Source organism: Eschrichtius robustus, chromosome 3, assembly GCF_028021215.1.
Source record: "Eschrichtius robustus isolate mEscRob2 chromosome 3, mEscRob2.pri, whole genome shotgun sequence".
NCBI lineage: Eukaryota > Metazoa > Chordata > Mammalia > Artiodactyla > Eschrichtiidae > Eschrichtius > Eschrichtius robustus.
This window is the reverse complement of record NC_090826.1, coordinates 184,803,223-184,827,581: the sequence shown is the minus strand read 5'-3', so window position 1 is coordinate 184,827,581 and position 24,359 is coordinate 184,803,223. Positions and strand designations below refer to the sequence as shown.

At 36.9% G+C, this 24,359-nt stretch overlaps 1 protein-coding gene across 3 annotated transcripts in view; it reads left to right on the top strand.

The window, feature by feature from the left end:
* Positions 1-24,359, top strand: part of DENND1B (DENN domain containing 1B) — a 258,260-nt gene that overhangs the window by 194,821 nt on the left and 39,080 nt on the right. For all 3 annotated transcript variants that reach the window (XM_068541850.1, XM_068541853.1, XM_068541852.1), the window contains 4 exons: positions 12,414-12,504; positions 18,930-18,970; positions 19,689-19,757; positions 23,915-23,971. In XM_068541850.1, the coding sequence (XP_068397951.1) occupies positions 12,414-12,504; positions 18,930-18,970; positions 19,689-19,757; positions 23,915-23,971 (258 nt within the window). The remainder of the gene's footprint in view (positions 1-12,413; positions 12,505-18,929; positions 18,971-19,688; positions 19,758-23,914; positions 23,972-24,359) is intronic.

The window sequence follows — 24,359 nt, the reverse complement described above, 5'->3', positions numbered from 1 at the left end:
GATGACCCCAGCGGGAGCAGCTTTACCGGAGAGGTGAGGGAGACCTTGTGATTGGGGTGCGGGTGGGGAGGGCCTGGAGACAACAGTACTGGCCGCACTTCTGAGTTTCACCCTAGAGAGGAGCGTCACAGTGGACAAGGCCAGAGAAGACATGGGGTCAGGAGGAGAAGGCACGTGCTCGTGGGCTGTAGGGCAGACCTGGCAGAGACGGGTCTACTCAGGAGATAGGAGGGGGAGGCGCTAGAGGAGCTGGTCCCTGAGGAGCAGACACCCCGTGCACAGCAGGAAGGGGCGGGGGCGTGAGCCAGGAGCTGGCAGAATTTCTCTTTCAGTTGCTTTAGGTTTCATTTTGTTTTTTTCCCAGTGAGATTAGGAAGCAAGGTCATGGGCTGAGAGAGGAAGGGGAGGTGGCTGGACCTTTAAGGGGAGAGAAGACCTGAAGTAGATGGAGAGTGAGCGGGCTGGAGAAAAAAGGAGGTTGTTCGGCATCGTTCAGAGCACCGTTGAGACTGCAGGTTGTGAATCAAGGTGAGAACAGGCATCACCGCTGCTTGGTTTTTCTCTCAACCCCTGGACCTCGGTACAGGCCTGCTGGGTGCGTCCACACCTGCTCTGTGCCTTGTTGATGCCCGTGGTTCCCCTTTCCTGGGTCCTCTTCTCCCCCGGACCACGGGCTCGCTGCCTCCTTGCCCTCCAGCCTCGGCTCAGGTGTCGTCTTCATGGTGATGTCTGCCCTGGACCACACTGTCGACAACCGAAAGCTCCTTGCCCCACGCTCCCCGAGCTCCCTCGTTCAGGTCTGTTTTATTTTCCAACACTCATTCCCTTCTAACACATTACATAATTCATTACACTTCTTATTTCATGCTATCTGTTCTGTCCCCCCCGTCCCCAAACGCTAGATGTTTAAACATTACGAAGGCTTGAATTTTTGTCTGTTTCATTCATTTCTGTTTTTTTAGGCATCTAGAAAAGCGCCTGGCATATAGTAAACATTCAATTAAATGTTTATTGAATGAACAAATTAATGAAACATTTTTGTCTGGTGGTCATGAAGCTCAAAAGACTTAATTCTGTTGCAGATTATTTCGTGTCTGTTGATATATCCTGGAAGGACTGTTGTTGTCCCATTAAGTTATTAGTTCTGCTGATAAATTGCACTGAGTGGGCTTTTTATAATACCCTTCAAAGTGTTTTTCTGTTCCTTATACCATGGTGGTCTAATTTAGTATACTATAGTCATATGATTACCTAATCCTTGAAATGGAATAAAAATAACTATTTCTGTTCCTTCACATACTTAATTCTCTTGGTTTAGCTTTAAGCTGACCTACCTTTTTCCCACTTGTTACAGCAGTTTGTGTTTATATATAGCTAACTAACTGAATGCCTGGCATTTAGCAGATGTCTGTAAGTATCTGTTGATTAATTTATTGTAGCACTTCAGTGTAGTTTTCACTAACCTGTCAAGGTTTACTGAGCCTGTTTAAGAAGAAATATTTAAATTAGACAACTTATTTTTTTTTAGCCCAAAGCATTATATAGAAAGGAAAATTTAAAGATCCATAAGAAATTAATATATTTTAGAAGTAATCTTTTTACAGTATTTAAACTTTTCTTTAAATTTCTAAAGATTTCCAATTCGTTAAAAAATGTCTTTTTCTCTAGCTCTCAAGACTTTAATAGTTATCTTTGTGCCCAAGAAGGGTTTCTAATACGAGGTAAATTTTTGAGAATTGGTCATTTCTTCTTCAGGTGGAGAGGGGGTGTGGGCGTGTGGGTTTGTGTGTTGTGTGCCTCCAGTGCATCTGTTGCTTTTCTTCAGGGACAAGACTGTCACGTGGGCACTAAAAACAGTCCTTCCCGTCCCCCCTCCCCAGGTTGGTAGAGAAGTGCTCCCCTGGCCCCCTCTCCCCAGAACAATCTTTTTATGAGCTTTTAATTAAAAAATCAAATATTTCTTTTAAAATGATATAAGAATCTTGAAACTTAATTATTGTCATCCTCAGAGTTTTGATGGATCAATTGCAATTAAATATTTATAGGACATATTCCTAGACCACTGAAGTCATCAGAACACGGATTAATAGCATAACTTGTTTTGGATTGTTGGACTAAATGCCAGAAACTCGCTGACTGGTGAAGAATCAAAGAACTATGAAAAACATACACTTTGTCTCTCAGAGGAAAGATACATTCCCTCTGGCCTACTGGCCATCTATTCACGTTTAACTTGTGAATCTGATCAGAACATACTTTTTATATTTTTTGTAAAGATGCTTGCCATCAAGTCTGTTCTTTATGTTTTATTACATTTGTAAAACATTCATTTTATATTTAATTACATGTTAAAAACTGAAGTGGAGATGTTCATTTCCATTTAACAATAGTGCTTACTGAAGGGCATTTACAACAACAGATAATTTTTTTAGATTGACTCAGTTTCCTATTAAGATGGTTGTTTGAAGATAAAAACTCTTTGGAAAGCCTTAGTGATGTCAATATCAAAAGAAAAAGAGTCAGCAGGAAGCAGTTTTGGTGCTTAATTACATTTATCTTGTAACCTGTTACACCACTTTAAGAGCACATTGTATGGATTAACAAAATCCAGTTCTTGCAACTGTTAATGACTTAGAGGGGATGATGTTATTGATCTTGAGAATTATATTTATTCTTATTAAATAAATTTTGTCTATTTATAGTTTATAAGTAAATTATAGAATCTATAGTATGGAATTATGTCTATGAATGTTTTGGGGATTTCCAGTTATGTTGTTTAAGTTTTCGTGTGATTATTTAGCATGTTTAGTTCCAGGTATTAATTTTTACTTTTGGAATAAAAAGCAAAATACTAAGATTTATGTAAAAAGCATTAACTTAAAGCATACTCATAAATTCTTTTAAAAATCTACTTGCACCTAATTTTAACTTATGTCTTAGATATATGTTTACTAAGTGATGTGGGTAAGTACTAGTCAAGCGACAGGTTACAGCACCTTATATAGACATTGCTTTTCCAAAAGGTAATACTTTTTAGTTCAAAATTATGTCTGTACAACTGTAGCTACTGTTTTCCCTTACTATGAAATGCTCCAGAGTTATTAGAGTGGTGTGACCATGAACCAATCTCACTTGGAAAAAATAAAAGCTGTTATTCAATCAAAAATAGAAAAAGGAGTTTAGAGAACTGTTAGGTTCAACATTCCTCTCCATTAATACCGCTTCTCAGTTATTCCTGGGTGTCCGCATTGGTATGTGTGTGTATGTAATGTGTGTGTGTGTGTGTGTGTGTGTGTGCGTGTGTGTGCACACAAAATTAATCTTTTAAGAACAGACATTTTCATTAAGTACGTATGTTGATTAAGTGTCAGTCACTGACAGGATTGTTTGCAAAGTCAGTGATAACACGGGGCATTTTACCAAGTGATGAATTTCTATTGGCTCAAATCACAGTAACACAGAGTAGTTACTCATCCTCAAAAACGCATCATCAGTAAATAGTTTTGGGATTTATCTCTTTTTAGACTTGAACTGTTCCACTCAAACTAAAATGAATGGATTATTTCCAGTAAACACAAAAATGAAATCCTTTTAAAAAGTCTTGTAGTCTTAATCTTTTAAGGCAAATTAAGTCCTTTAAAAGGATGTCTTAGTTTGTTCCATTTGTCAGTAACATATTATTTTGAATTTATCATTTTGCTTCACCTTATTTTTTCAAAATCCATCACCTTAGATCACTTTAGTTTGATTTATCATACTGTGCTGAAAGTGTGTGCAAGTCAAATTCTGCAAGCATTTTAAACTATATTATTTTCAAATTAACCATTTATTGTATGTAGCAAAGGTGCCCAAGGTTGGAAGTTACTATCTTTTATCTCGAGATGAAATGAATAATTCCACAACTTATAGTTCTTTAACTTTAAAACCATGAAAAGTGTATGCCCTTTAGCATTGTTTCAGTGTATTCAGTCCCTCGTAAGCTTTCATTTCCAACTATGTGTTAGGCGTTCTGCCAGGTGTTAAAGCTGCCTACCTGAGGGGCCGTGATCTCTCACTCAGGAACCTCAGGGGTTGACAGAGATGGAAAGGGTGGTGACAGTAGGGAAAGTGAACTTGATTATTTAACGTTTATTCTGTGTCTACAATATAGGCACTTCACGTTATTTTAGTTAACTCTTACAAAACCCCATAAGGTATTTATGTATTATTATTCCCATTTTATACAAGGGGAAACAGAGTCCCAGAGATGGCAAGTTGCCTGAGATCATAAAGCTAATAAGTGGCAGAGCGTGAGGGAGGGCTTTCAGACTCCAAACTCCACGTTCATTTTCATTTGTTCTATCAGAACCTTTTCTGTGCCAAGCATAACGTGGCTGTAAAAATGGAAAATCTACGGCCCCTGCCCTCAGTTCTAATTTTTATGAGAGCAACTCATACTCTAACAAAAAAGCCAGGACCAGACCCTTTTTCCTTTTTTTTTTTTTTTTTTAGTTTTTAACATCTTTATTGGAGTATAATTGCTTTATAATGTTGTGTTAGTTTCTTCTGTATAACAAAGTGAATCAGCTATACATATACATATATCCCCATATCCCCTCCCTCTTGCATCTCCCTCCCACCCTCCCTTCCCACCCCTCTAGGGGGGTCACAAAGCACCGAGCTGAGCTCCTTGTGCAATGTGGCTGCTTCCCACTAGCTATCTATTTTACATTTGGTAGTGTATGTATGTCAATACCACTCTCTCACTTCGTCCCAGCTTTCCCGTCCCCCTCTCCGTGTCCTCAAGTCCATTCTCTATGTCTGCGACTTTATTCCTGTTCTGCCCATAGGTTCATCAGAACCACTTTTCTTTTTAGATTCCATATATATGTGTTAGCATATGGTATTTGTTTTTCTCTTTCTGACTTACTTCACTCTGTGTGACAGACTCTAGGTCCATCCACCTCACTACAAATAACTCAATTTCATTTCTTTTTATGGCTGAGTAATTATTCCATTGTATGTATGTGCCACATCTTCTTTATCCATTCACCTGTCGATGGACACTTAGGTTGCTTCCATGTCCTGGCTGTTGTCAATAGAGCTGCAATGAACATTGTGGTACATGACTCTTTTTCAATTATGGTTTTCTCAGGGTATATGCCCAGTAGTGGGATTGCTGAGTCATGTGGTAGTTCTATTTTTAGTTTTTTAAGGAACCTCCATACTGTTCTCCATAGTGGCTGTATCAATTTACATTCCCACCATCAGTGCAAGAGGGTTCCCTTCTCTCCACACCCTCTCCAGCATTTATTGTTTGTAGATTTTTTGATGATGGCCATTCTGACCGGTGTGAGATGATACCTCATTGTAGTTTTGATTTGCATTTCTCCAGTGATTAGTGATGTTGAGCATCCTTTCATATGTTTCTTGGCCATCTGTATATCTTCTTTGGAGAAATGTCTATTCAGGTCTTCTGCCCATTTTTGGATTTGAGTTGTTTGATTTTTGATATTGAGCTGCATGAACTGCTTGTATATTTTGGAGATTAGTCCTTTGTCAGTTGCCTCCTTTGCAAATATTTTCTCCCACTCTGAGGGTTGTCTTTTCATCTTGTTTATGGTTTCCTTTGCTGTGCAGAAGTTTTTAAGTCTCATTAGGTCCCATTTGTTTATTTTTGTTTTTATTTCCATTTCTCTAGGAGGTGGGTCAGCAAGGATCCTGCTGTAATTTATGTCATGGAGTGTTCTGCCTATGTTTTCCTCTAAGAGTCCTATAGTGTGTGGCCTTACATTTAGGTCTTTAATTCATTTTGAGTTTATTTTTGTGTATGGTGTTAGGAAGTGTTCTAATTTCATTCTTTTACATGTAGCTGTCCAGTTTTCCCAGCACCACTTATTGAAGAGGCTGTCTTTTCTCCATTGTATATTCTTGCCTCCTTTATCAAAGATAAGGTGACCATAGCTGTGTGGGTTTATCTCTGGGCTTTCTTTCCTGTTCGATTGATCTATATTTCTGTTTTTGTGCCAGTACCATACTGTCTTGATTACTGTAGCTTTGTTGTATAGTCTGAATTCAGGGAGCCTGATTCCTCCAGCTATGTTGTTTTTTCTCAAGATTGCTCTGGCTATAGGGGTCTTTTGTGTTTCCATACAAATTGTGAAATTCTTTGTTCTAGTTCTGTGAAAAATGCCATTGGTAGTTTGATAGGGATTGCATTGAATCTGTAGATTGCTTTGGGTAGGATAGTCATTTTCACAGTGTTGATTCTTCCAGTCCAAGAACATGGTATATCTCTTCAACTGTCTGTATTGCCTTTAATTTCTTTCATCAGTGTCTTACAGTTTTCTGCATACAGGTCTTTTGTCTTCTTAGGAAGGTTTATCCCTAGGTATTTTATTCTTTTTGTGGCAATGGTAAATGGAAGTATTTCCTTAATTTCTCTTTAGGATTTTTCATCTTTAATGTATAGCAATATGAAGATTTCTGTGCATTAATTTTGTATCCTGCTACTTTACCAAATTCATTGATTAGCTCTAGTGTAGTTTTCTGGTAGCATCTTTAGGATTCTCTGTGTATAGTGTAATGTCATCTTCAAACAGTGACAGTGTTACTTCTTCTTTTCCGATTTGGATTCCTTTTATTTCTTTTTCTTCTCTGATTGCTGTGGCTAAAACTTCCAAAACAATGTTGAATAATAGTGGTGAGAGTGGGCAACCTTGTCTTTTTCCTGATCTTAGAGGAAATGGTTTCAGTTTTTCACCATTAGGAATGATGTTGGCTGTGGGTTTGTCATATATGGGCTTTATTATGTTGAGGTAGGTTCCCTCTATGCCTACTTTCTGGAGAATTTTTATCATAAATGGGTGTTCAATTTTGATGAAAGCTTTTTCTGCATCTTTTGAGATTATCATATGGTTTTCGTCCTTCAGTTTGTTAACATTGTGTATCACATTGATTGATTTGTGTATACTGAAGAATCCTTGCATTCCTGGGATAAATCCCACTTGATCATGGTGTACAATCCTTTTAATGTGCTGTTGGATTCTGTTTGCTAGTATTTTGTTGAGGATTTTTGTGTCTGTGTTCATCAGTGATATTGGCCTGTAGTTTTCTTTCTTTGTGACATCTTTGTCTGGTTTTGGTATCAGGGTGATGGTGGCCTCGTAGAATGAGTATGAGAGTGTCCCTCCCTCTGCTATATTTTGGAAGAGTTTGAGAAAGATAGGTGTTAGCTCTTCTCTAAATGTTTGATAGAATTCGCCTGTGAAGCCATCTGGTCCTGGGCTTTTGTTTGTTGGAAGATTTTTAATCACAGTTTCAATTTCAGTGCTTGTGATTGGTCTGTTCCTATTTTCTGTTTCTTCCTGGTTCAGTCTCGGAAGGTTGTGCTTTTCTAAGAATTTGTCCATTTCTTCCAGGTTGTCCATTTTATTGGCATATAGTTGCTTGTAGTAATCTCTCATGATCCTTTGTATTTCTGCAGTGTCAGTTGTTACTTCTCCTTTTTCATTTCTAATTCTATTGATTTGAGTCTTCTCCCTTTTTTTCTTGATGAGTCTGGCCAATGGTTTATCAGTTTTTTTTATTTTCTCAAAGAACCAGCTTTTAGTTTTACTGATCTTTGCTATTGTTTCCTTCATTTCTTTTTCATTTATTTCTGATATGATCTTTATGTTTTCTTTCCTTCTTCTAACTTTGGGGGTTTTTTGTTCTTTCTCTAATGGCTTTAGATGTAGGGTTAGGTTGTTTATTGAGCTTTTTCTTGTTTCTTGAGGTAGGATTGTATTGCTATGAACTTCCCTCTTAGAACTGCTTTTGCTGCATCCCATAGGTTTTGGGTCGTCGTGTTTTCATTGTCATTTGTTTCTAGGTATTTTTTGATTTCCTCTTAATTTCTTCAGTGATCTCTTGGTTATTTAGTAGCATATTGTTTAGCCTCCATGTGTTTGTGTTTTTTACAGTTTTTTTCCTGTAATTGAAACCTAGTCTCATAGCGTTGTGGTCAGAAAAGATACTTGATAAGATTTCAATGTTCTTAAATTTACCAGGGCTTGATTTGTGACCCAAGATATGATCTATCCTGGAGAATGTTCCATGAGCACTTGAGAAGAAAGTGTATTCTGTTGTTTTGGATGGAGTGTCCTATAAATATCAATTAAGTCCATCTTTCCTAATGTGTCATTTAAAGCTTGTGTTTCCGAATTTATTTTCATTTTGGATGATCTGTCCATTGGTGAAAGTGGGGTGTTAAAGTCCCCTACTATGATTGCATTACTGTTGATTTCCCCTTTTATGGCTGTTAGCATTTGCCTTATGTATTGAGGTGCTCCTATGCTGGGTGCATAAATATTTACAATTGTTATATCTTCTTCTTGCATTGATCCCTTGATCATTATATAGTGTCCTTCTTTGTCTCTTGTAATAGTCTTTATTTTAAAGTCTGTTTTGTGTGATATGAGAATTGCTACTCCAGCTTTCTTTTGATTTCCATTTGCATGGAATATCTTTTTCCATCCCCTCACTTTCAGTCTGTATGTGTCCCTAGGTCTGAAGTGGGTCTCTTGTAGAGAGCATATATACGGGTCTTGTTTTTGTATCCATTCGGCAGTCCATGTCTTTTGATTGGAGCATTTAATCCATTTACATTTAAGGTAATTATCGATATGTATGTTCCTATTACCATTTTCTTAATTATTTGGGGTTTGTTATTGTAGGTCTTTTCCTTCTCTTGTGTTTCCTGCCTAGAGAAGTTCCTGTAGCATTTGTTGTAAAGCTGGTTTGGTGGTGCTGAATTCTCTTAGCTTTAGCTTGTCTGTAAAGTTTTTAATTTCTCCATCGAACCTGAATGAGATCCTTGCTGGGTAGAGTAATCTTGGTTGTAGATTTTTCCCTTTCATCACTTTAAATATGTCCTGCCACTCCCTTCTGGCTTGTAGAGCTTCTGCTGAAAGATCAGCTGTTACCTTTATGGGGATTCCCTTGTATGTTATTTGTTGCTTTTCCCTTGCTGCTTTCAATATTTTTTCTTTGTACTTAATTTTTCATAGTTTGATTAATGTGTCTTGGCCTGTTTCTCCTTGGATTTATCCCGTATGGGACTCTGTCTGCTTCCTGGACTTGATTGACTATTTCCTTTCCCATGTTAGGGAAGTTTTCAATTATAATCTCTTCAAATATTTTCTCAGACCCTTTCTTTTTCTCTTCTTCTTCTGGGACCCATATAATTCGAATGTTGGTGCATTTAATGTTGTCCCAGAGTTCTCTGAGACTGTCCTCAATTCTTTTCTTTCTTTTTTCTTTATTCTGCTGTGCAGTAGTTATTTCCCCTATTTTATCTTCAGGTCACTTATCTGTTCTTCTGCCTCAGTTATTCTGCTATTGATTCCTTTTAGAGAAATTTTAATTTCATTTATTGTGTTGTTCTTCATTGTTTGTTTGCTCCTTAGTTCTTCTAGGTCCTTGTTAAATGTTTCTTGTATTTTCTCCATTCTATTTCCAAGATTTTGGCTTATGTTTACGATCATTACTCTGAATTCCTTTTAAGGTAGACTGCCTGTTTCCTCTTCATTTGTTTGGTCTGGTGGGTTTTTACCTTGCTCCTTCATCTGCTGCATTTTTCTCTGTCTTCTCATTTTGTTTAACTTACTGTGTTTGGGGTCTCCTTTTTACAGGCTGCAGGTTCGTAGTTCCTGTTGTTTTTGGTGTCTGCCCCCAGTGGGTGAGGTTGGTTCAGTGGCTTGTATAGGCTTCCTGGTGAAGGGGACTGGTGCCTGTGTTCTGGTGGGTGGGGCTGGGTCTTGTCTCTCTAGTGGGCAGGACCACGTCCGGTGGTGTGTTTTGGGGTGTCTGTGAACTCAGGTATGCTTTTAGGCAGCCCCTCTGCTAATGGGTGGTGTTGTGTTCCTGTCTTGCTAGTTGTTTGGCTTGGGGTGTCCAGCACTGTAGCTTGCTGGTCATTGAGTGGAGCTGGGTCTTAGCATTGAGATGGAGATCTCTGGGAGAGCTCTCACCGATTGATATTACATGGGGCCCGGAGGTCTCTGCTGGTCCAGTGTCCTGAACTCAGCTCTCCCACCTCAGAGGCTCAGGCCTGACTCCAGGCAGGAGCACGTAGACCCTGTCAGCCACACGGCTTAGAAGAAAAGGGAGAAGAAAGAAAGAAAGAAAGAAAGAAAGAAGGAAAGAAAGAAAGAAAGAGAGAGAGAGAGAGAGAGAGAGAGAGAGAGAGAGAGAGAGAGAGAGAGGGAGGGAGGGAGGGAGAGAGGGAGGGAGGGAGAGAGGGAGGGAGGGAAGGAGGGAGGGAGGAAGGGAGGAAGGAAATTAAAATTATTAACATAAACAATAATAATAATTTTAGAAAAAGGAAGACAGCAACCAAACCAATAAATAAATCTACCAGTGATAACAAGCACTAAAAACTAAAATAAGATAAACATAAATATCAGAAACAAGTCAGTTGCAGACAGCAAACCCCAAGTCTACATTTGCTCCCAAAGTCCACCGCCTCAATTTTGAGATGATTCGTTGTCTATTCAGGTATTCCACAGATGCAGGGCACATCAAGTTGATTGTGGAGATTTAATCTGCTGCTCCTGAGGCTGCTGGGAGAGATTTCCCTTTCTCTTCTTTGTTTGCACAGCTCCTGGGGTTCAGCTTTGGATATGGCCCCGCCTCTGCGTGTAGGTCGCCTTCAGGCATCTTTTGGGAAGTCTGAGGTCTTCTGCCAGCGTTCAGTAGGTGTTCTGTAGGAGTTGTTCCACATGTAGATGTAGTTCTGATGTATTTGTGGGGAGGAAGGTGATCGCCACGTCTTACTCCTCCACCATCTTGAAGGTCCCCCCAGGACCGTATCCTTTTAGACTATGTCTGTTTAAACCCATTTTACCACATTTTTGGTTAAAACCATTGTATGGTAATAAGGTAGTTAAACCACATTTTTCCCCTCCCCCCTAAACCACATTTTGAATAGCAATCTCTTGATTCATTTTCCGTTCTTCATTAATTTGCATCTGTAAGACATTTCTGTCTCAGAATCTTACAGCTGATGTGACTTCCTGCTGTTCCTGATCTTCACCTTGCTGCCTGGGAACAGCACTGCCCTCACCATTCCCGTTAGTTGCTTTGTCCACTAACCATTTAACCAGAAAACTAGGGCAGACTGTGAGAATTTTGTAAAAATTCTTATTTTAACTAATATAAGCTACCTTATTTTAACTAAACTTTAAATTTCTAGGGTGAAAAAATTGTGGCCAGCATTAATTAATTCCAGAATGAAAATGAACATTTTATGTTAATCCCCAAATCTTCAAGTCTGCTCTTCAGACATCATTTAAGTCTTTCTTGTGTTATCCTTTGCCTTTCATGCAATGGAGCCTTAAAGATACTTCACCGTCCTTATGAGTGGAGAAACCTCAAAACATTTATAATATTTTTCATAATGTAAGTGATACAAGTGTCAGATGCCACAGATTAACGATATAAAACTAACCAAGTGCCAGTAGTACATATGCGTGTAAAATATATCACTGGTTTATGCCTGGGATTGGTCAGCAAAATAATCACCGAAGGGTATTTTTCAAAACCCCAAGATTCTGCTATGCTGTGTATGTAGGAACAGGACAGAGATGGGGCAAAACAGGTGGTGGACGATACGCTCCAGGTACTGTGTTTTGAAAAGGATCTCCAGGTGCTCTTGGTAGCATCTATTTCCCACCCCAATCTCTTCTTTCAGAATGCTGAAAAATACTGCTTAAAACAGCCTCATGCAAGTCAAGTCAACATGCGTTTACCTGAACAATATTCATGTTCATAACCGTAGTTCTGATCATTCAGTCACTACATATGCCAGGAATTGTGAAAGTTATATTTATTTTGTTGTTAAATGGTTAGAATTATCTGGTGCTCTGTTATGCTTTAGAACATAACAGTTTAGATGAGTGTTTTATCTTACTGGATGAAGTTAATATTAACCTCAAAATTAGTAATGTCTAACATTTCTTGGATGCTTACTGCGTCAGAGGCTATGCTAGTAAGTCTGTGTTAATTTAATTTAATGTTTGCAGCAATGCATGAGGCAGATACTGAGAAAACTGAGGCCTGTGGGGAGGACACAGTCCTACGGGCCAAGGCTCGCCTGGCAGCAGCCTCATGCAGACCCTCACAGATGCTGTGACCTTTACCGCCACACTGTTTTATTTCTTGTTAATGAAGTTAGTCTGTGCCGTACATTTGTCATTTAACTAATAAGCTGCTATTTACGGAGTACCTGCTGTTTCAGTGGTTTGAGAATTTTCTTGTCATGTATCTGTATGTGTGTACACACATATGTGTGTAATTTATATGAGTGTCTGCTATTAATATTTTTGTTGTAAGTAAAAATTAAATCTTTTAAGTAAAGGAAAATTAACATATTTGACACTTTTTAATTTCAGTTTATCGATGGTCGACTGGCAAAACTAAATGCAGGAAAGGGTTTCTCTGATGTATTTGAAGAAGAGATCACTTCAGGTGGCTTTTGTGGAGGTAAAGACTAGTTCCAGTGAGATTATCCATTTTCTGAATAACAATTATCTTGATATTTGCACTTGTGTCTCATATAATCTACTTCATAAACAACTATTTTCTCCTAAATATCTAATATCTTAGATACATTTTTTTCATCTTATAAGAACTATAGTATTAACTTACTTTGCCTGGTATGTTATTCAAGGCATTAAGGTGGTCTCATGAGTTGGTAGTGGTTTGCTTGGATAGTCTCTTAATATTACTGGCGATGAATATCATAGAAACGCAATTAGTTTGTATTTTCCAGCCTCCTGACTAGTTTTCTCCACTAGAAAACTACTAGTGATATCTACTACTAAGAATTAAAGAACTGAGATTGTTGTTGGTATAGTAGATTTTAATGTAGTCTAGAAAGAAAGGTTTGAACACCACAGCTGCTTCTGTAGTAAGAGTGTCATTGTAGAAGTCTACCTTTTTTTTGCTTTGCAGACCCTGCAGCGTTAGGAACAGACTTTTCAGTTTACTGTCCCATGTTCTTACACTTTTCACTGTAATAAGTGCTCACTTAAAGCAGTGGAAGGAGGCGTCTTATTTTGTATGTGTGACACACCGTTAGGTGATACCCCATTTTTATTTAATATAATTAACTGTAATATAATTGAGCGATTACGTTGTTTGAAATGTAAATAATTCAGACAGTGTTACAGTACTTAGGAAATTAATGCCTTAGGGACTGATACTCTGTACATGATGTTCCAGTACATAGTCCTGATTCTGGCAGAGAATTTTGCTTGAGTCCTTGAAATGTCCTCTTCATTCTTTCAGCCAGTATTTGCTGAGTGTTTCCAGTGTACCAGGTGCTGTTCTAGATTTTGGATGGACTAAACAAATAATCCCTGGTGTGTTCATTTTCACCTGGTGTGATAGTAGTTTTTCCACTTATATGTAGGTTTAATTTAGGAACAAAAAAGCCTTTAGTCTGTGTGTGAATAAATAGTTGCTAGCATTGAGAAATAAAATGTGAAAAGACAAAGAGTAATAAGTCCTCATCTACAAATTTCCCCAAATTTAATTTTAATCTTGAATAAGATTTATTTTTGTACCACAAAAATATAAAAACCATTGAGATCATTTGTTCATTATAAGAGGTACAGATGAACTGAGCAGTTATGGACCTTCCTCTGATGTAAGCATAGCATTTCACTGAAAGCTTTCAGCTTTGGGAAAAACTGTTTCCTTGACTCAGCAAGTGAGCTGAATGTGGAATCATTCAGCTCCTTGCTCTCCTCAGCTTATGGATAAAAATTTAGCTTCAGTGGAACTTTTGTGTTAAAATAAGGCTTTTTTACTTTTCAACTCAGACAAGCAAAATATTGTCAGCTCGTGGACGAATTGCTTGAGGCGCCTACTCAGCATTTACATACCTGCCGTCTCATTATCGCTATGACCCGTGGGGCTAGTATCTTATATGGGATTGAGGATGATATCGTGTGACAGTAATAGGGTGGAACTATGATCCTTTTGTGTAGTGAAATTCTGTAGTCTTCACCATTGGTCCGCAGACCTCTGTAACAGAGTAGAGGGTAGATGGCTTTTCTGGTGGGAGGAGGGTCACCAAATTTTTTCACGAAAGGTCCTGCTGTTTAAAAAAGAACAGAAGAATATTTATCACAGTTAGCATCTGATTTAGAGACTGCTGCATTTTCAGTACAACTTAATGCCAACCACTTTGTTGTTCCTTCTTAAAATGAAAAAGGTTTTGAACTCTTATTTTACTTTAAGGCGCCAATACTGATCCAAAAGGAAAGCATCATTTAACAAGTATTCATTTCAGTAGGTACAGCAAGAAAGTACACTAGAAAATGATGCCTGGCTGTCAAGTGTTATTCTTTTAATTATTATATTTTAGGTTATTATCTTAGAGATACATAGAGATTCTTCTTAGAAGAAAATAAAGCAAAATCATTAGAATTTGAAATAAAAAGGCGAATAATCTTTTAAAAATTAGCATTGTTCTTACTAATGAGATATATGTGTATGTATAGTTCCAAAAATAGTTCCTAGAAGTCTGCTCCAAACATTTGTCATCTGGACTACATTTGTGAGAAAGAATAGGTCTGAGATACCGAACTGGTGTTCGAAAAGTAAACTGTTATAACTTTCTCATTTCTCCCATAGTTACAGTAAAAATTATGATAAATGTTCATACTTATTGAATGTTAGTATGTGGTAGAAGCTCTTGTAAGAGCTCTCCAAGCATTATCTCACTTAACCCTCACAGCACCCTGTGAGGGACTTTGAGTAGGTTGTTTTTTTTGGTTTTTTTTTTTTTTTTTTTTTGGTGTAGCCTTATTTTTATGAGGGTACCCACCTCGATAATTTGCCCAAGGTCACACGTGACCGCCTGGCTTCAGAGCTCCTGCTTTAATAACTGTGATCTGTTGCCTTCTTATGATAAGAGATCTTCTCAATTAGAAGACCTTCAGTAAACAAGAGCAGTGCTCAAGCCTTCTCTGCTCTGATGGATAAAAGCAAAATTCCTGTCTCTTTTGAATATCCTTTGAAGACTTTTTAATATATAAAACCTTCAGAAAGATCACTGTAGGAGAAATCAACATTCACTGAAGCTAAAGAAAAAATCATATGTTCCTTTAAGCAAAAATAACTGGGAGATTTTAGACGAGCATCTCATTTCTCCTCTTTCTATTCCATTACAGTGGCAGTTTATATACTATTTTTGTTGCTAATATGCATGGTTATGATAAAATGAATGTGAGTATAGTGGAGCTGTGTAATTACTGAGGCTCTTGTGCAGCCCATCACATGTAGAACATCTAGATTCACATTGGGTCTAGAACTGTGGTTAACAGCTGTGAATGGGTGTGGATTTTCCAAAACGCTCCTCTGTCCTGTGAATCCCTGTGGTCAGAACTGTTAAGGAAATCCATGTTACTCCTGCTCCCTTTCATGGGAGACTTGTAGAACATTCAACCTTATCCTAAGAGGAAAGTAAAGAGAATATCAGAAAATGTGTAGAGGGAAGAATCTCATAGAGGTTAAAAGGTCATCAAAGAGACCACGGATAGGACAAAGGATGCAATTAGATAAACACAAATATCGGTCTGTGTGAGTAGTTAAGAACATGTTTTCTTTCCCCATAATTTTTTAAAATTGAGTTACAATGTTATATCAGTTTCAGGTATATAACATAGTGATTCGGTATTTTTCTAGGTCATGCTCCATTTAAAGTTATTATTAGATATTGGCTGTATATTATACTGTGCTGTACATTACATCCTAGTATTTTGTTTATTTTACAATATACCTAGTAGTTTGTACCTCTATTTTTTTTCATTTAAAATAAGACTAGTTATTAAAAATCCACATCCAGTTTTCTGAACTTTAAAAAGGAGACACATTTTCAGGTTGATTTTACATAGAAGTGTGTGGTTACGCTCCATTAATAGCGTTGGTTTCTTCATTAGTTTCCCAGCATAATCTGATCAGTCTTGTATTTATGTAATCCTATTTCTTTTTTTACTGACTGGTTACCAAAGAAATTTGAAGGGGTGGTAGGTAATCATTAGTTTTAGTGGCATTTTTCTGGCCTCACTGAACAATTTAGACCAATTTACATTTTTTGGTAAGTGACTGCAGGTTACTGGAATTTAAGCAAATATATTTGAAGAGAAAGTCTTTGCGCAAATGAGAAAGCTATTTTGTCCTTGAATGTAAGAAAATCACTTGTTTGATTAACAAGTACAATGTTAAGAATTTCCTCAATAATGCTTATTATTTCCATAATCCAGTTACTTTAAAAGAAAGACTGAGGGTTGTTGGGGTTTTTTTTTGGCATTTAGATTTATTTTTTGAGAAGAAAAACAGCCTTTTTAAAAAAACACACATCATCAGAGAATAATGTGCTTGTCTCATAAATTTTGTGGAAATAGGAGCCTTCAGACTTAAAAGCACTAGAGTTGAAAGAGACAATTAGCCTTTAAAAATTTTTTTACTAGGAATCTACCTAAATTGTACTACATGTTTTCCTATTATCTTAAGCTGTTTACTTAGGGACTTCCTATACCACATGATTCCACATTATTATTACAAGTGGTTCTTACTATCAGCTGTTTCTCCTCTAGGTATCAGCTTTGAGCAGCCCCCTTTCCTTTCTAATATAATCGCTTTGAAGTCATACCGAGGAAATCTCTATAGAACTTAACTCTTCTCATATTTTATTTAGCAATCTTAAAAGTTGAAGGACTAATGAGCCAAGAATTAAAATACCTAGATTCTTATTCTTTCTCAATTGCGATCTTTGTGAACTTGGGCAGATAACCACCTCAGAACCTCAGTTTCCTCATTTGGCAAGTTATTTGTCAGAATAACTAAGTTGATGGTGTGCTGTCACATGCTACACGTTGCAGCTGCCACGTTACAGACCTAGTCCCAGTGGCACGGTTCACAAGGGCAGAGTGGCCTGACCCACAGACCCACTGGACTGCAGGGCCCACTTCCTTCCCGTCCAGCTGCTCTGCCTGTGGTACCACCTGCTTGGCCTATTTTACAGGAGAAAGATGCAACTCAAGTCATATAACGCAGACAAAAACATTCTGCAACCTGTAAAGAGCTGAACACGTATGAGCTATTTTTATTCCTCACAGCTTTCTCCAAGAACTGACCTTTCTGTAACTGCTCTGAAGTTTTATGATAGTTACTTTCTTTGTGGTTCAGAGGTTTAAAAAATACGTTTTCTGGAATGACAGGTGTTCCAGAATGCTAAATAGTTATCATAGAGGAGTTGGTGTTTCTCTTTCCACTTTCTTAAATTCATTTTGGGGAATGAATTAAAACACTTTCCAGAATACTATGCATAACAACCAAGTTTTAAATATGTGATTTCCACACAACCATTTTTAGCAGAGAAGTAAAAAGTATATGAACTGATGAGAATTTTTAATAGAGAAGTAAAAGTATATGAATAATCTGGATGAAGACATACTGTTTATTTTTTGTTAATAAGATCTCCTTGAGAAATAAATTAATAGAATAACTTGGATTTTTTTCATCATTTTACAAGGGAAATAAAAATTTAAAAATTTTGGTCAGGCTGTATACTATCTGAAACTCATGCCTTTTAAGCAATGCATAGGCTATTTTAGGTAGATACATTTTGCTATAGTCATTTCATAAGATTAGAAAAATATGATTTTCCTCATATTTCTTCTTCCAGAAAAGGTACAGTGCAGTGCTGAGTAGTAAGAGATGTTTTTCAGAATAGGGGTTGTTTCTTGATAACTTCTTTGAAATTAGGGAGAGATTTTTAAGTATAGGAGTGAATCCAGAGCTGGAATTTTTTTTGCCTGCTGTTGATTAGGGATGCAAAGGTAACAGCTAGAAAGAAGTTCTTAGGCTAAGGATCATTCTGCCCCTGTGTTATAACAGCAAGGTGATGCATTTGTTAAAAAGCCACAGCTACACACAGGAGGAGAACACAGTCTACTTTAGGGATCCTCTGTACTGGGTAGTCAGTCTCTGAGTAACCTTTGTTTTTTTCTTGTGGGAGTATGTAAGCATTTAAACAACCAGGAAGGTAGATGAGTATGTAAGCATTTAAACAACCAGGAAGGTAGATGAAATCTAACTAAAGTCAGCTGACATAAAACAGTACTTTAGTTGTGTGGCTTTCTTTTTTTTTTTTTTTTTTGCCTTCTTATATCATCTTATTGATTAAATTAATTATCATATATGGAGCCAAATATATGACTACTAGTTTTCCTAGGACCGGTTGTGTCAGCATTTGAACTTTCTGATAACCATGAGGAGGTACTACCATATTTCCTTGGGTAGTATCCTTCAGATTTGGATTTACAACTAGAGAATATTTTCAGAACATTACTGCAGGTTAACTGCCTCAAAGTAAAATTTGCTATCAATTAATACTAACGTCTAACAACCATAGAGGAATCTTTTTGGTCCTCAAGGATCTTTGCATTTCTAAATTTCCTTCTAGTTTTTTCCTTTCCTTATACACTTTAAATATTGTTTTAAATGAACCTAATTGTATAAAAGAGCCAAACTTTTACAAAACAACATAGACATAAATATTAAAAAATCAGTTTAAAAGATGTAGGAATTTTGGATTTCGAAAGAGAGGTTATTTTTTCCCTCTGAAAGTAGTGTTAAAATGAAAGAAGATAGAATACCTTAACATGTTATCTTCATATATGAGTAAAGAAAAAGTAGTCTTAAAAATGCTAGTTATTACTTTCCTAAGAATTAGAGCATTTATTAGTTCTTATGGTGAATTGCTTCTTTTATAATATTGCAGATAAATAAAATTTGCCTACTAAAATCCTGGAAATACTAGTTCTTGATGACTTTTGGTTTATGGATTTGTTTTTGATCAGATATTCCTGACATCTTATTTTTATATATTTCAGGGAACTCGAGGTCATATCAGCAATGGGTGCATACAGTCAAGGTAATAATAAACCGTCACAGTTTCTTTTTTTTTCTTTCACTCTAACATACATGGGAAAATGTTCAGTTCAAGTATACTGTTTATGTTTATACTGTTTATTGGCAATATTTGAAGTGTTTCTATATTTTCTCACACTTTAAATATTTTTATTTTATGCTTATGGTTTGTTGCTAGTTATAAAGAAAATTTTAAAATAGAAAGCTGTTGTCTTTCCGTTTGCAAAATAAATGGCTTGATTTGAAAAGCAAGATTTTACTGTCACCTTATAATATATTCCAGAAGAAGGAGTTAGGCGGAGTGGTAGGATTTGATGGGAGTTTTATTATTTCTGGTAATGTGCTTTTGTTAATATGATTATTTAAAATATAAAACTCTCTGTCACAGATTGAGAGTTTATTACCTAACAGAGAAACAGATGATTGTATTTCTTTTTTATTAAACTTTAAATATATACTGGTCATATTGCCCAAGTCTGCCTAAACTGCAAAGATGAAGGGATTTTATTATGCCAATTAAAAGAACAGAGTAGAGTGTTTACATTTTGTGTGAAATTACTATAACGTATATAAAAGCTTGAAAACATTCAACATGAAATAATTTTGTAGGTCTTTCTTTAAGCTGTGAGTAAAGCTCTTTTTCTGTACTATTAATAATGCTTTGTTTTCAGGACAATCTTGCCAAAAATTTTTAGGACTGTGTTTCTGTTTTTCCTTTGCAGAAAGGAGGCGCATTTCTCAACACAGCAATGACCAAAGCAACCCCTGCTGTGCGAACAGCATATAAATTTGTAAGTTCTCTTTGGTGTTTAAAAGTTCTACTGGTAAAATTTTATAACATTTTCCTAGATGATAAACATGCAAATCCAAAATCTTTTCTATTTTCCTTTAAATAAGCTTTTAAAAAAATTTAGAGTTAATATTGACTGAAGCAAACTCAATTATTAAAATTGTAATATTGTCCAGACAGGATATTTCCTTTGTATAATCTAAAAACGGTTCTTCATTTTATTTCAAAGCTATCAGCAAAATTGTGCCCTCAAATCGAAACAGTCCATGATGAAGAGCCATTTTTAAAGATTTGATTCTTTCATTTAACAACATATTTTAAATTCTCATTGTGCACTTGAGGCTTAAGTAGAAAAGAATTTTTAAAAATATGGCAAGTTCTCTTCCCTCAAAGATACTTTGACTCTCCAAAATTAGCATTCTTCAGTGATACCCCATGGCTTGTAGTAAAATAATAATGATACCAGTAGCAACCACAATAAATAAATAATTAGCAAAATAAAAATCTCTTTACTGTGATAACTGAGACCCTTCAGGGCCTGGCCCCTCCTGCATCCTGTTTCATTTCCCCAATCCCTCAGCCTTGGTGTTTCCAGACCCTGAGCTCCTGTTCATTTTGTGAATGCAGGGCATTCTTTTCTGCCTCTTTATTCTTCACAAGCCGTTCCTGCTGCTTTTGGGACGTCCTTTTCTTGGCTTCTATCCACCTACTAAATTCATCCTATAGACGTAGTTTAGTTTAGACATTAGTTCCCCTCAAAAAAAAAGTCCCAGCCCCACACAAAAAGAGTTTATATAGCCCTTCTGTGCTTCCACAGGACCTGTGGACAGACCTCTGCTTCAACACGTGTTGTGTCTGTGCATCTGTTATCTATATAGGAGATTAGTAGGAGCTGGTGGGTTGGTACTCAGTAAAGCTTTCTTTTAAAATTCAATAGGTCATATATATATTCTGTATTTCTAAAAATATTCCGGGCATTAGTTTTGATTTTATAAGAATTTATCTTCACATGCTTTCTCAGTAATGAAGCGATGTGATTGAATTAATGATAGAATAATATGTTTTGATAACTTTAGAACTTATGGTTCTTTCCTTAACTTATAATTTTGATATATATGTAGCCACCATTTCTGTTTAAAAAAATCTGTTTCAAAGGTGATGTTTTATAGTAGCGAGGCTAATGTACAGAGTGGATTCAGAGATACGGAACCAAATCTCTGAACCATATGATGCCTTATCAGGAAGTAAAAGTAAGAAGAGGTGACGTTTTGTCTTGGAAGTGTCAGCCTCTGCCTTTGTTCAAAGCCTTGCTAGGAAAGCTCTCTGAGTAGATCACCTTCTCACTCTAATTAATACTGGTGGTTTGATCTATATACAGTTTTTGAAGAGATGTTAATTTTTCACAATGAAAGAGCACATAGCTGCCATGTTAAAAAAATCGAACTAATGTTGAGCCTCGTTTTCCACATTTAAGATTCTAAAAAGGTGTCACAGTCAAGTACCCTTCATTTTGATTCCTGAGAGAATGTTCAACATTTTCCTTCAGGCTTGGAGAGGTTATATTTTATTGTTTTGCTAAATATGTGTTCTTCTCCTTAATTTCACTCGTATCTTCCATAAAAGCACAGAGATAAACATATTCAAAACCCCATTTGTTATTTAAATTTTTATCCTTCTAATCAGTATTTTATTTTGAACCCTGCTCAGCAGAACAGTAAAATATTTCCAAATTTAAAATTTTGCTCTTTGGAAGATTATTCCCTAAGTTAATTTCAGGCAAATTAGAATATACTTAATCACTTTTAGCATTTGTTTTGTGATCAGGTTGAACATGAATCAAGAGGTTTGGGGCAAGCAGATAAGTCAATCTGTGACCTTCATGGTTGTACCTAAAACTCTTCTTTCTAGACTGCGCATTTTCTGAAATATGAACTCTGAAATTCCTCCTTTGACCACAGATTGCTATGAACAAAATTCCCACTTTCTCTTGTATGGTATAACAGGATTTATTTACCTTGAAGTTCTGTAGATAATACATTTTTAAAAACCCTGGGAACCATGTTTTTAACTGTTTTATTCATTCAGCAAATCACTGTCATGATCTAGGCTTTGTACTAGATCCTGTTATTGGAGCCGTTCAGGCACTGTGAGTAGGAGAAGGGACTGTCCCTGCTTTTGTATCTGTATCTGTATTGCTGTGACTCTCGGTGCTTTGGACGCACTACAGAGGTACCGAAGATGGATTCATTGAAGGAAATAATGATTTTGTCCTATACTTAGAACTCTTTTCTATGCTTAGAACATTTTTCTATCTTATGTTTTTCCATGCTAATAAGGAGCCATCAAGAAAACTCGAGTTGACATACATATCTTCTTATACCTCTAAAAATAACAGCAAAGTGAATACATATTTGATTTGGCTAAAAGATTTTCGGAGTCAACTTTCTTGTTAGGTCTTTGCATTTTAAATTATTAGCCAAAGCCATATTTGCTGGGTGCTTTTATGCAGAGAATACTTGTTCGTTGATAAGTTTCCACTTGATAAATTGAAAAGGATAGAGAGATCCTGTACCCCACCTTCCGGAGGGTCTGAAAGAGGTCAGTGAGGGGGAGGTGGGCAGCAGGCGTGTGAGTGAGTCAGCACAAGGATTGCAGACCGTGACGGATTGCGGACCATGACGGACACCTCACTCAACTCTGTGCATTAGAAGCATCTGAACGATGAGTGTGAATCAGGTGGGTTTTGAAAGAATAGAGGATATTTAGGTAGGTAAACTAGAGTATAGTCCAAATGTGAGTAAAGATAGGTGCAAATTTGAGGAGATTAGAACAGGAACATTTTTGAGGGGGGGTAATTATGCATTTTTACCTAACGGGAATGTAGGCATTAATATAGGACCCTTGAAATAGATTCCGTGGCTTTACCACTAAAATAATGCATGTGAAAATGCTCTACTGATTCTAAAGAACCATGGAAATATAATTTGGTGTTATGTGGCTTTTTAGATTATCTTTTGCTGTGTCTCATATGTCTTGGTTTTGCCTCATTTACAATAACGAAGTAACTGTTCAGTTCAGTTCAGAACATTTCTTGAGCACTTACTGTATGCCAGGTGCTTGCTGAGTACTTCGGATACTAACAGGTCCCTCTTCCCCTCCGTGAACTTGGGAAGACCCTTCCTGGAAGTAACTTGGCTTCATCTGCATGACCTGAGTCTGTAGAATAAGACTCACAGTGCCTTTTCTTTCGTGAGGCTTAGATTCAGTGGATGTATTTTAAAAACCTTAGTTTCTCCTTCTTCTTGGGAAGAAGATGGGAAGAAGTTGGACTTGGACCTGGATTTGAATCTAGGCTCTGGAGGCTTATACCCTCTGAGTCACTTTCCTATTTGTAAAGTGTAATAATAATAGTACTAACTCCATAGCGTTGTGATGATTAAATGAGGTGAAGCAGGCTCGGTACCCAGTGCACAAACGCCGAGGAAACGCAAAATAAATGTGAATTTCTTTTCACTTCTTCTGTGGTGGGAATTTCCAGTGGGAATTGGGCTTTTCTGAAAGTCCCCCATGGTCTTCAGTTCACTCACGCCGCACGGGAACCACGGCGGGACCTCACGGCCTCCGATGCTGAAGCCAGGTTCCCCTGGAACATGAACAGAGCCTTTAAATTGTTAAATAACTTGTAGTTTTTTCCAGGAAAAGTGTATATGACATAGGCACAACAAGACTCGTGTCTGCCTATAAAAGCACTTTATAAAGTTGCCTGAGTGTCTTAAAGTCCGGACATTTGCCCAAATAACCTGCTGCTGTGATGTGCTTTCTCTTTTCCTTGCACATTTGTCAAAGTTTCAGATTATGGCTGGGCGGTAGTCATCTGGTGGCCTCTTGTGCTTTTTAATAATTTAGGAGGCGGAATAGGCTAACTGCTAGCCTTTGTATGATTCCTATGCAAACAGAGACTAATCATGCTTTCACCACCTCATTTAGGTGTAATAGTGGGTGGTATGTGTCCCTGAAAATAGAGCTTTAGATTATAATTTTTTCTTTCTCTCTATAATATGAAGACTTAGTAATTTTCATTAAATGGGATCTCATGTACTTATTCCTTAAATGTAATAGAAGCACGCTGAGCCAGACACTGGTGTTATCATTTTCTAGGCAAAGAATCATGCAAAGCAGGGAATAAAGGAAGTGAAGAGTAAGCTGAGACACAAGGTACGTCCTGTGCTGCTTTTCATTCTACCTTGATTCTTGCGTTAGTTTGAAGCTTATGCCTTACAAATCACACGAGATTTATGTTTTTAATGACTTTTGAAATATGCTTAGCCCTTTGTTCAAGAATGCATTTTTCATAACAAGCCCTCTGGCAACTATCTGCCATTCTATATGCGCCCCCTGAATAATCTCTTTATTGTCTGCATATTTTATCACAGAGCTACCGAGATCTTCAAAGATGCTTTAACAGGATGTATGTTTTCATAAAGTTGATTGCCTTGATATCACAATTGAAATTCTTGCTTCAAGCTGAGATTTTTTTTTTTTTTTTTAAAGATGATCTTTGGTGCAGAATTAAGGCAGGAATGCCATCGTTTGGCTTTATAGG